General features: G+C 42.4%; 1 protein-coding gene across 2 annotated transcripts in view; it reads left to right on the top strand.

The window, feature by feature from the left end:
- Window positions 1–201: 201 nt before the first annotated feature.
- Window positions 202–12,224, top strand: part of slc6a8 (solute carrier family 6 member 8) — a 43,247-nt gene continuing 31,224 nt past the window's right edge. The window contains exon 1 of one of the 2 annotated variants that reach the window (XM_026154168.1): window positions 202–1,362. In XM_026154168.1, coding sequence (XP_026009953.1) covers window positions 1,005–1,362 — 358 coding nt within the window. In that variant the 5' untranslated portion in view covers window positions 202–1,004. Of the gene's footprint in view, window positions 1,363–8,584; window positions 8,595–12,224 lie in introns of those variants that run through there. The other variant, XM_026154169.1, reaches the window with a different exon arrangement.

Below are 12,224 nucleotides of genomic sequence, written 5' to 3'. Positions count from 1 at the left end.
CCCATGCGATTCTTCAGACTCACATTCAAGTGTTTCGTGGATTGTTTTTGAGGTCGCTGTCCGATCGTCGGTGTAATTCCCTTTCTTTTATTTCTATTCTTATTTTATTTTTCAAATTAAACCGCTGTAATTCGAGAACCCCCCCCCCCCCCCCCCCCCCATTTTTTTAAACAATAGACTTTCTGGATTTGTGACCTCCTTTTTAAAAAAAAATTTAAATAAAATAAAAACATTATTAAATCATCTGAAAAAGAGTTGGCGTCATAAATAAAAGACCACAGTCTGGATCCTCGGCGGCACAGAGGAAGAATCACGTTTCTTCTGGTTGTGAGTGAGGAAGAGTGAGAGGGGCCGAGGATAAAGGTCCTGACCCGCTGTCTCTGAGTGACTGTTGGTCTGTAACTGGCAGCTGGCTGGTTTAGTGGGAGTCTGAGAGGAGGTGAACACGAGGTGTGGAAAACTGAGACTGTGAGACTAAAAGGAGAAGAATAACTCAGTCTTTAAAGAGACAAAACCTTCAAAATAACAGCACGCTGAGGGGGACTGGTGTTTTACTGGTTTATGTGGTACCTGACTGGTTGCTTGGACTTGAGTTTTGGGGACTTCTAAAAATACAAAAAGCCAAATTAAAGGGAAAACACCACCCAGCCTTTGCTGACTGGTATCTGAGTGCTTTTTGGACTGAGAAACTGACTTTAAGGATTATAATCTGCAGGAATTAAAACACTCTAAAGTGGGAATCACAGCTGATTATTCCTTCTGGTATCTAACTGGTGTCTGGGTTTAGGAGTGATTTAAAAAGACTGAAATCTGAAGAAAATAAAGGGATTCTAAGTGGGAACCATTGCTGACTATTCCTACTGGTCTGACTGCTAGCCTGAGTGGGAACTGTGGGGAAACACCTGAACAGAAATAAGAGATATTGCAGACAAAACCTGCAGGAATTAAAGGGGATACAGAGGCTGAATATTTGGAGCACTTCCTGACTGGTTCCCATTCTGTGAATGATGGAGAAGCAGGCTCTTCCAGCCTCCTCCTGCTCTCTGGTTCTCCTGGAGGAGACCAAAAAGAGCCCCATAACTCTCTCTAATGGGGGCGGTGGCAGTGGTTATGCCCCTGCGGCCGCTAATGGCAGCCTCGTCCCGCTGACAGTGGCGGGGACAGGCGTCGCTGGTGGAGTGGTGGGCACTGCTTGTGTTGGACAGGACAAAAAAGGTGGTGTGGTCAACGGAGCGGGGCCTGGTTACCAGGAGCGGGAAACCTGGACGCGACAGATGGACTTCATCATGTCCTGCGTGGGCTTTGCTGTAGGACTCGGAAACGTGTGGCGGTTCCCCTACCTGTGCTACAAGAACGGAGGAGGTGAGATGCACCACACACACACACCTGTACGGGGCATGTGCACATCCTCACTTTACCTAATGGTTTCTGCAAGATTGCTGTGAGACAACCAGTGAGACAGACACTTTTTTACTGGTATCCACAAGCACAGATTCTTAGATTTGTGCTTGTGGATACAAACTGTCCAGTTTTCGTGCTCTTGGATGTGAACGGGAATGCTTATTTTAATTTTATAAGCAGATCTTTTCCACAGCTTCACGTTTGTGTACATGGGTGTGAAGATTTTCCACTTTTAAAAGTTCACATTCGAAGGCTGGACACCACCAGACATTTTTTAGGGATTAAAACACACATGCTGCATGTTTGAAGCTGTACAAAGAAGATAAATAATAGCTTAAGAGAAAAATGAAAGCTTTAAAGTCTTTTCACTTTAGAAATGAGGTGGGCCAGCATTATCCCACTCCCCAAAATGACTCCTCCTCTGTGTTTGTGCTGATGTCAGAGAACATCCAGAATTTTATCCTCCTCACAGGTCAGTGTAGGTTTCAGTTCACCTTCAGGTGAGTCCAGGACAGAACAGGAAGTTCAGTCTAACTGTGGCGTGGCGCTGGAGCTGAAAAACATCAAAAATAAACTTTTCCTTTCCGAACTTTTCCTTATGTCAGTCAAACCAGCTGTTTGAATCTCAGATTATTTTACTGAATAATTAAATTTGTAGCTGATGGGGGAGGAGCTAAAATACCAGGGGGCGTGGTTTGCTGTAGAGAGGCTTGGACTCAGTTTCTCAGTGACATAATTGGCTGCATGTGTTTGGATGGTGGCAGCGACATGTGTGTTATTGATCAGAGTGACAGCAGCAGGTTCAGCCGATCAGCTTCCAGCACAGTAACGTGTGTGTGTGTGTGTGTGTGTGTGTGTGTGTGTGTGTGTGTGTGTGTGTGTGTGTGTGTGTGTGTGTGTGTGTGTGTGTGTGTGTGTGTGTGTGTGTGTGTGTGTGTGTGTGTGTGTGAAAAGAACCACAGCAGGCATAGAGGGAGATACTGTTACTGCACGTGATGCCTTTTACCATATATAATACAACTGTGTGTGTGTGTGTGTGTGTGTGTGTGTGTGTGTGAGTGTCTCGAGTTAACTGACTTTTATTGAGCCTGATGCTCCTGCACGCTGCTGCAGGGTACATTGTAAACGTGAGGCTGGGCATGGACGCCTGCGTGCACGTTGTCACCTTCTCTCCAGTTTGAAGAGACTCAGTGAAATGTAGGAAAGCAAGACTTATATTCAAAGGAACTTTATTTCAAAAGAAAGGAATTAGCATCACAGGAGAAATGATTCAAAAACATGGATAAACCCAGGAATCTCCAAGCCTCACATCCAGTGGTGGTTACAGTTACACATCTGCACTGGTATTTAAATACCAGGACTGTCTGTCGATAATCTTAAAAGAAATCTAGTTGCTTTGAGCTCAGGCGCTTTAAAATTCAACAAATCCTCAAATTTTAGACGCATTAATCAATAATCTAAACGTATATCAATAAAGTCACAAAAACGTTTGTAAAGCTTCGTTTTCTGTTTTGTTTGATCATAGATTTATAAATTGATTACAATTGATTACTTTATTTTTAAGTCACTCCAAACTGAATTCTTTTGGGCTCGTTGGACACTTACAGATGTGGTTTTAGGCGTTTTTCTCCCAGTTTAATTAAAAACTATTTAATTCAAATGAAGGTTTTTTGGGAGTAGAGGAGGTGTCAGCAGGTGGATTCATCACCTCTGTTTGTTCTGTCAAAGCTGAACTTTAGCAGCAGAGAAAGAAAGGAGAAAAAAGTTGGATCCTTTCACCTGCAAAGGTCTCGTTCACACAGTCGACCAGTCTGAGCTGGACGGAGAGGAGGAGAGACGGGAAAGGTCTGAATGTTCGCAGAGAGGAGGAGGAAGAGGAGGAGGTCAGGCTTAAATCACAGAGAGCGAAGAGAAGAAGTTCAGCTCTCACATTGCAGACCGTCGTCATGTGACTCTGTAAAGGTCACCTGCTTCACATCTGAAACCAAAGTTAAAGGATCATTCTGGCGCTTTTTCAGCCTTGTCAGCAGCCTCAGTTATTGCCTTCGTCTTTGAGAGACGACTGTGTGTTAACAACTGTTTAATGGAAGCCACAGGGTTCAACAGAAGACTGTAAAAGCTGTGTAATGATTAAAAACACCAGGTAGAACATCTCAGAGCTGATTAGGTTAATTAGTAACATGATTGTTAATGAAAAAAAGCATTCCAGAGACACTCTAAGCAGGACCTGTTAGGTTTTTATTTCCAGCTCATTTTAACATTTTAACTGCTAGAGTAGCTTTGTGTGACTCACTGCTCAAAATCATCCTTCTTTGCCTTATACTGGTCCTTGTCACACTCCCTGGTTTAGCTCCTCTCCCTTTTAGGCTAACTTTCTTTCTTCTGACTTTTGCAATCAGGAAACGAGAGAAAATGGCAAACAATAGCTTAAAAAGGGAATGTGCGAGTCTAAGAAGACTGTCAAAAAGGCCACGAAACCAAATGTTGTTCAGCAAGTCAGCAGAGAAAGATAAATTACATTCATTTGTCCTAAGAAAACACAAAAAGCCAAACCTGTCACCTCCATAGATGGTTTATTTTGTAGGATGCATTAAAATTTCAGATGACGTCTCCACATTTAGTTTGTTTCACTCTGTGTGTAAACCTGGTGACTTTGTGCACCTTCAGCTGATTATTGTAACTTGCATGCAAATCACGGTGTAGCATTTCATATCAAAACCACGAGGTAAACGCACTGCACACACGCTCCATCGCGTTTGGTCTGAACGCATCATTCCTGTGTTTAGTCGCTGACTCTGATTTAAGATGTGCAATCAGCACTTTATGCACACGTTGCACCTCTGAGACGTCCCCATCAGGCGGACATGTGATCAGTGTTGAAGCCGAATCTTGAAAACTGTAAAGACCTGATTTTCCTAAAGGTTGTTTTCGCCACAAGAAGGGAGGGGCCATGCAATCACTTCTGTCTGCTCGTTTGTTCGTTCACAGTCTAACATCCACAGTTTTCAAGATATCACGGTTAAATTTTCTATGAGCTATCAATAACAGCTCGAGCAGATTTAATTTGGGTGTAAATCTGGTCAAGGCCAACATAAAACTTTATATTACCCATAATGTTTTATGGATCATCTTCAAACTTCACAACAAGACCTCGGGAGGCGATTTTGCAAACATCCCACACTGCATGAACAGACAATAAAATGTCAAGTTTTTACAGTTTATAGAAGGATTTTAGCCAATTCTGCTTCAATCAAATAGGTAATAATAATAAAATAAAGTTTCATGGTTCACATGAATTAGGAAACAGCTTTAGTTTCTATTGGATCATCTCGACACTTTAAATCAATACATCAGCCATTGATCGGCATAAACGCTTTCTTTGATCGGATTATTTTGTTAATCCTTGTAATGTCCTCGGGATTCCCATACACTTGTTTGCCATACACCTGGGGTCATTTTTGACCCGAGGACACACAAGGGTATACACCATTATAAGACACAAAAAGATTAACGTGCTACACTAGATTTCCATTTTACCGATGCTGACATCGGCCCTCGCCATTCACGCTCTCTTAGTGCTCTTGTGTCGTTTCTGTAAACCGGACGGTCTTGTAATGTTATTGCATATTCACGATCAATCAGCCGAATCGCTCATTGTTGTAACTTGTCTATGGGAAAATGCGCAAATGCAGTATTTTGTGTTAGTGCGTGACACTCCCTGCAAACATGTGCAGCTCTCCTTTTTTTGTTTAAAATATTTGTTGCTGTTTATTCCTCCTGTTAATCTTTAACAGTATCTGGTTAAATTATTCATTCAGCTTTACAGTCTGGTCTGTAGCTGTTTTATCAATTTTTCCGCTTTATTCTTTTAAAGCTGTTCTGAGGAAGAAGGTTAAATATTCATAACTGATCTCGTCTCGATTTGCTGTTGCGTAGACTAAGCTGTAGACTAAGGCCAGGTTTTTGTAGCTACAGTATCCGGACGACCCATAAACGTGTCACATGCAGACAAACGCAAAGTTCCTGTTTCAAAAAGAGGTCGGCTAAAAAGACACTCGCTGATGTGCAGAATCGCTCATCCAGGAAGCTAACACACACGTTATGAATTAAATATTCCCAAATATCTTTGTGAGATACGTGTTTGAGTTTTACATCAGACAGACAAAATTTTATAAAACAATTGTTCGGCCAGCCTTTGGTTTTTTTTAAAAACACTGCTTCAAGATCTTGTTGTTGAGGGTTGAGGTTAGCTAGAGTTAGGTCAGTTTAAGATGACTGAAGGTGAAATGAGGTGAATCTTGGATGTTAAGAGGCTTGGCAAAGCATTAAATAGAATTTCTAGTACAGATAACGGTCACATGAGAAACTTTTAGCAAAAATGAGAAAACTCCTCATCCGAACGACCTCAAATATGGTAGTGAGCTCACCCTCGTCCCCAGAGAGAAACCTGCCTAGTTTAAAGTGGATCAGATGAACGGTCATCGAGTTAGGCAAAAAGGGACAAATGGCAGTTTCCTCCATTATCAGTAAGGGAAAGTTTCTATATGTTAAATAAAAATGTTTTACAGGCTACTTTCTACTTTTATCTGAGTAAATGTTGTGTTTTACATCCTTCCTTTCACTCCTTTGTGTCCTTCCCTCATTCCCTCTGTCCTATCCTTTTCTGTCCTTTCTGTCTTCGTTGTCCAATAAATCCAAGTCACTTAGATTTATTATCCTGCAGAGCATGTTCATGCTGCAGTCACCCTACCAAGGACACACACACACACACACACACACACACACACACACACACACACACACACACACACACACACACACACACACTATCATTCTCTGCTTCAGTGATTATAAAATGACCTGCAGCTCAGTTTCATCTTCACAGATCAGTTCTGTCCTTCAGATCGCTCGTCCGTCTGTGTGCGCCTCTTCTGTCTTTGAGAGGACCGGCTGTAGTTTAAAATATTCTCAGCGAGGACATTTTGTCCAAGCTGTTGTTTGTGAACGTTTGTGTGCATGAGAAGTGGATCATTTCAAGGTTCAGTTTGGTGATGAATATTATGAATTCCCTTTCTCTAATTCTTTCTGTAGAATTGAAAGGGTTAAGAAGAGGGTACCGGGATCCTTGAGGGCATTCTCCGAGTGCCTAACACTGGCAGTCCCAGGCTTCTACCTTTCTACCTTTAAAACCCGCCACCAGCCAAATGGCTGGTAGGCTTTTAGCTAAGCTTTAGCTTCAGGCAAGTGGAAGCTAAATTGGCTAGTCATTCATATGTAAATTGGGTTGTTACCTGGGAATTCTGGAGGGAGGGGAGTGGGGGTGTGTGGATGAGGGGGTGGGGGAGCTGCTAAAAGCGGTGAGCTTCCTTTTGTTTCATCTTGATGCATTCTTAATCATCCAGGGAAACAAATCTCCAAAAGTCACCAACTTGGAGTGTTTCAGTTTGCCATCTTAGGGAGAAATCAACACACATGGGTGTATGTCCTTTGTTGCTGAGATTTATTGATAAAAACAGTACAAAAAATCAACCATTTGTACACATTTTTACAAATAATTATAAAAAGTGAGTGAGTACATTTCAACATTTTCAGCAATCACTCACAATCCTGGCACTGCCATGGTATCTGTAGTCTGCATTTACCACATGTGTATCTGTTGCAGTGAACACATCGCACAGTGGCATGATTGTTCTTGCAATTGTGTTTGACCTGACACATGGCTCTTTTTCCAGGGCTCGGTGTGGAGGGTTGTGTCAAAGGCAACTGTTCTTTTCTTGCCTTCTTCGCAGCTACATGAGAGTGAGCTAACTCCCTTGCAAGCTCCACCAGGAAGTCCACCCGTCTTTCCTTCGTCCCGGAGCATGCTTGATACAGCACATGTGCATTCAGTGCTGCCATGTCAATCATGTTATAAAACACGGCAACTGGCCAGCGCCGTGTTCCTCTGCGGACAGTGTACTCCCGAACCATCTGGTCCATCTGGACCATCTGGGTTTTGTGCCTCGCCCCGCGCTGAAACACAAAAACGTGCTCCCCAGGATGGAAGCTGGCTCCAGCAGGTTTGTGAGGACCTCAGAGCTCAGCTTCAGGGCCTGCAGGGGGATGTCTGATCACAGCTACAGCTGCAGTTATTATATGATATAGCTGTTTACAACTAACATTTAAACTCTCCATTCCTTCAACCTCTGCTGCCACGCTGACGGCGTATGCGGCCAAACGGAAGAAGACAGTCTATATTCTTAGCAGCATGCACGGCGTGGTTCAGACTGATAACACTACCAAAAGGAAGCCAAACACTGTCACCCTTTACAACAAAACAAAGTGTGGCGTGGATGTGATGGACCAGATGGTTCGGGAGTACACTGTCCGCAGAGGAACACGGCGCTGGCCAGTTGCCGTGTTTTATAACATGATTGACATGGCAGCACTGAATGCACATGTGCTGTATCAAGCATGCTCCGGGACGAAGGAAAGACGGGTGGACTTCCTGGTGGAGCTTGCAAGGGAGTTAGCTCACTCTCATGTAGCTGCGAAGAAGGCAAGAAAAGAACAGTTGCCTTTGACACAACCCTCCACACCGAGCCCTGGAAAAAGAGCCATGTGTCAGGTCAAACACAATTGCAAGAACAATCATGCCACTGTGCGATGTGTTCACTGCAACAGATACACATGTGGTAAATGCAGACTACAGATACCATGGCAGTGCCAGGATTGTGAGTGATTGCTGAAAATGTTGAAATGTACTCACTCACTTTTTATAATTATTTGTAAAAATGTGTACAAATGGTTGATTTTTTGTACTGTTTTTATCAATAAATCTCAGCAACAAAGGACATACACCCATGTGTGTTGATTTCTCCCTAAGATGGCAAACTGAAACACTCCAAGTTGGTGACTTTTGGAGATTTGTTTCCCTGGATGATTGAGAATGCATCAAGATGAAACAAAAGGAAGCTCACCGCTTTTAGCAGCTCCCCCACCCCCTCATCCACACACCCCCACTCCCCTCCCTCCAGAATTCCCAGGTAACAACCCAATTTACATATGAATGACTAGCCAATTTAGCTTCCACTTGCCTGAAGCTAAAGCTTAGCTAAAAGCCTACCAGCCATTTGGCTGCTCTCCGGGTTTTAAAGGTAGAAAAGCCAAATGGCTGGGCTCTGGGCCTTCCTAGTGCTAAAGACTTACCAAAGGTCAGTGAAAATGTGCCAAGGGTCCTTGAAGGTGTTCCAGGGTACCATTGGGATCTTTCAAAGAATGACTTCTAGCTTCCACAGATCATTGAGGAGGATGCTGCGGATGTTATACGAGACATTTCAGTGTTTTAATTTTAGAAGGACATTGAGTTGAAGGCAGAAGACCTGGAAAGGTCAGTGAAAATGTTGCAGGAGTTCTTGATGGTTTTCTAAGGGTGCTGTTGATTTGAGACTCCATAAGTCCTAGAAATTCTCCCAGGGTTCAACCAAAGGCCTCCAATGGTGCTGCTGTGGTTTTTGGTGGTCCTGGGAGCATTTGCAAGGTTGGTTGAGATTATACTAGAACCTAAGAAAGATTTTTCTGGAACATTTAGGTTTTCCAAGGGTCCTGCAAAATGCAATTATTTGCTAATCATTTAAACTCTGTATATCTGATAAATAAACAACATATCAAATGCTGGAAAAGACCCTGGAATAATAAACAAACTGCATAATTAAGCTTGTTTGGAAACAGGGAGGTCAGCTGTTTATTTGACCATTCTCCAGTTACTGCAGTATTGATCTGCTCTGTAGTCAAGCAGTCTGATTGATCTGATCAGAAGTGATTGTTCCTGCTCTGCTTCATGTCTCCATGGGAACGTTTTTTTTGGTGAGGTGTCAGGGTCGGAAGTCAACGTTGGATACAGATTTTGTGTGCGGGTGTGTTTCCCTGCCAAATGTGACATCATCATCCCTCTCACCACGTGGACCTGAGATTAACAGGAGTGGCCTGTAATCTTTTAATCCTGTTGACAGAGCTTGCTCCTCCTCCTCTCCTCTCCTCTCCTGGATTCAGGAGACAGACACTATCTCTACTTTTAAGATTAGACTTCAAACTTTCCTTTTTGCTAAAGCATATAGTTAGGGCTGGACCAGGTGACCCTGAGTCCTCCCTTAGTTATGCTGCTATAGGTGTAGGCTGCTGGGGGATTCCCATGATGCACTGGGTGTTTCTTCTTCAGTCTCTGTGTGTTTATACATTTATACACCTCTCTGTATTTAATCAATAGTTATTATGAATAATCTCTGGCTCTCTTCCACAATGTGTCCTTTGTCTCACCCCCACGGCAGATGACCGCCCCTCCCTCGTTCTGCCGGAGGTTTCTTCCTGTTAAAAGGGAGTTCTTCCTTCCTACTGTCACTAAGTGCTTGCTCATAGGGTGTCATATGATTGTTGATGATTTCTCCGTGCTATTGTAGAGTCTTTACAACTAAGCTTGATTAAGCTTTATAAACAAAACTGTATTGAATAGAATAGTTAAAATGTTCATGTTCACTTTTGAAGTGGTTGCAGATGGAGGGACTTTTAGGATGATCTTCTTTGAAGTCCTGAAACGTGCAAGTCAGAGTTTCCTGAAAGAAGTAGTAATCCTGAACATCCTGAACATTTCTTCAGGATGTTCCAAAGGCTCAACGTGGTCTTGATGGTCCAGTACAGAAATTACTTCCATCAGTGATGAGGACTTTTTATAATTTTTTTTATGAAACTCATATAAACCTCGATTTAGACACAGAATTGTTTGGTATTTGATTTCTACAATATTTTTCTTATTTTTTTACGGCCTTCAGCTGTTCGTTGAGTCATGTTATGGATCTTTCTCTCTGCTCAGTTAATGTGGGCGAGTCTAATTTCAGCCGAGCTGAGGTTAGAATTTGGCAGCTAGTGTTTGTGTGATGTCACTGAGGCTCCTGGCAAGTAGACAGGAACCTGTTATCTCACTGTGTGTGTAGTTTTATGCAATCAAAGTGACTGATGAGTCAATTAGCTGGAGGTTTGTATGTTTGATATCAGCTATAGAGAATTTTGAGCTAATTAATGATACTTGGACCAGGTACTACAAGGATAAAATCTATATTCCTATTTTAATGAACTGTTTCCATGTGAGCATGTATATTATATACTTTCACTAAGTCATGTGCAATTATTTAATAATAATCTATATCTTTCCCTCTTTTTGTATTAACTAGTTTAACCTCCAAACAAAATCTATAATAATAAGAAATGTCACAGTTGTGAAAGAGACCCAAAACATTTTTACCAGACGTGTTCAGGATGTTTCTATTGACAAACCAAACGTCGGCACTGATGTTTCACTGAAATGTTTCATGTATGTCAGAAATAAAAATATTTGATCAGTTGGTGTTTGCAGTTTGGAAAATCAGTTGAATTTAGGCTTATCTCTATTTGATTTTAGCCTGCTATAGTCACTCCCACTTCTCGTGTTACTGAGCCTTATTTAAGTAGCAAACATAATATCTGCACTCACACAATAATTGACCTTTTATCGGTGAGTTGGCAGATTGAATAACAGTTCATAAACCTGTAATGAGGCCGATTTGGATGATACTTAAGCTGCTTTCACACAGTTGCCCTTTCTCATACATGGCAGATAAGAGGAGATGGTCCACATCACTAATGGAAATGTTACAGTGAGCTGCTTGAGCAGACCAAGCTGAAGACGAGGCTGCCTCCTGGGCGCCTCCTGGGTGAGGTTTTCCGGGCATATCCCACCGAGAGGAGGCCCCCAGGCAGACCCAGGACACACCGGAGCGATTATATCTCTCGGCTGGCCTGGGAAACCCTGGACAAGCTGGATGGATGGAAGTTTAAATGTTTGTCTAAAAGGTCAACATAGCAGCAGACAACCACAGATTAAGAGTGTTGGAGTGTTTTTTCTCAGGTGTGTTAGTGAACAGTAGAGACCCATAGACCTGCACAATTCATTCAGATACGAATTGGAAGTTATCAGGGCAATGACGAATCTCCTGCTCTGTCATTAGCCCTGTTATCAGTCTGTCAGTCCCTCAGCACGTCAGTGCTTAGCCCACTGACTTACCTCGGATTAACCAGCTTAGCTAGCTAACTGTAGCGCTGCAGCTTAGCGAGGTAACTGCAGCTGTGGCTCTATTTGTTTCTGACTTACTTTCAACTCTGAACTGACCACGTGTGGGACACGTTAGGTGACGCTACCACAGCACAGGGTGATATTATGCCCTTTTTCACGTTGGACCTTTTAACTGTCAGTCCTGTGGTTACTCATGTAATCATCCTGAAATCTTGGTAATTGATTGAACTGCAAACAACTGCACAAAAGCTAATATGTATTTTTTTAACACAACATGTGACTTTCATGCAACGAGCAATAAGCATTTATACAAATTTTACACATTTCTTTGATGTTTTCCCAACGACATAACATAATGTCTGCCTCTAACATTTTGGTAATGTGTTTCCATGTGTAGCTACAGTTTTGTGCATGTGTGTGTCTGCTGTGGGTTATCATCAGTTTGGCTAAATGTCAAGGTAAAATAAGATTCTAGAATTATATTCTAGATACAGAGAGGTCAAAGGCAAGATTGTACAATCTAATCAGTAGTCAAAAGCTGGACTCTTGAATCTTGTTATTAGCCAAAGATTAGATGACAGAATCTCATCAGTGGTAGAAGGCTGGACTGAAGAATCTCGTCAGTAGGACTCTTGAATCTTGTCAGATTGGTTAGTTTATGCACTGCTGGCGACTTCCACCATCTCTGATGCTATCAGTCTGAAAAATCGATTCTCACTGACCGGCGGTTCATTGTCAGCTA

Source organism: Astatotilapia calliptera, chromosome 20, assembly GCF_900246225.1.
Source record: "Astatotilapia calliptera chromosome 20, fAstCal1.2, whole genome shotgun sequence".
Taxonomy (NCBI): Eukaryota; Metazoa; Chordata; class Actinopteri; order Cichliformes; family Cichlidae; genus Astatotilapia; species Astatotilapia calliptera.
The sequence above is the reverse complement of the archived record's forward strand: the minus strand, read 5'-3'. Positions and strand labels throughout refer to the sequence as shown.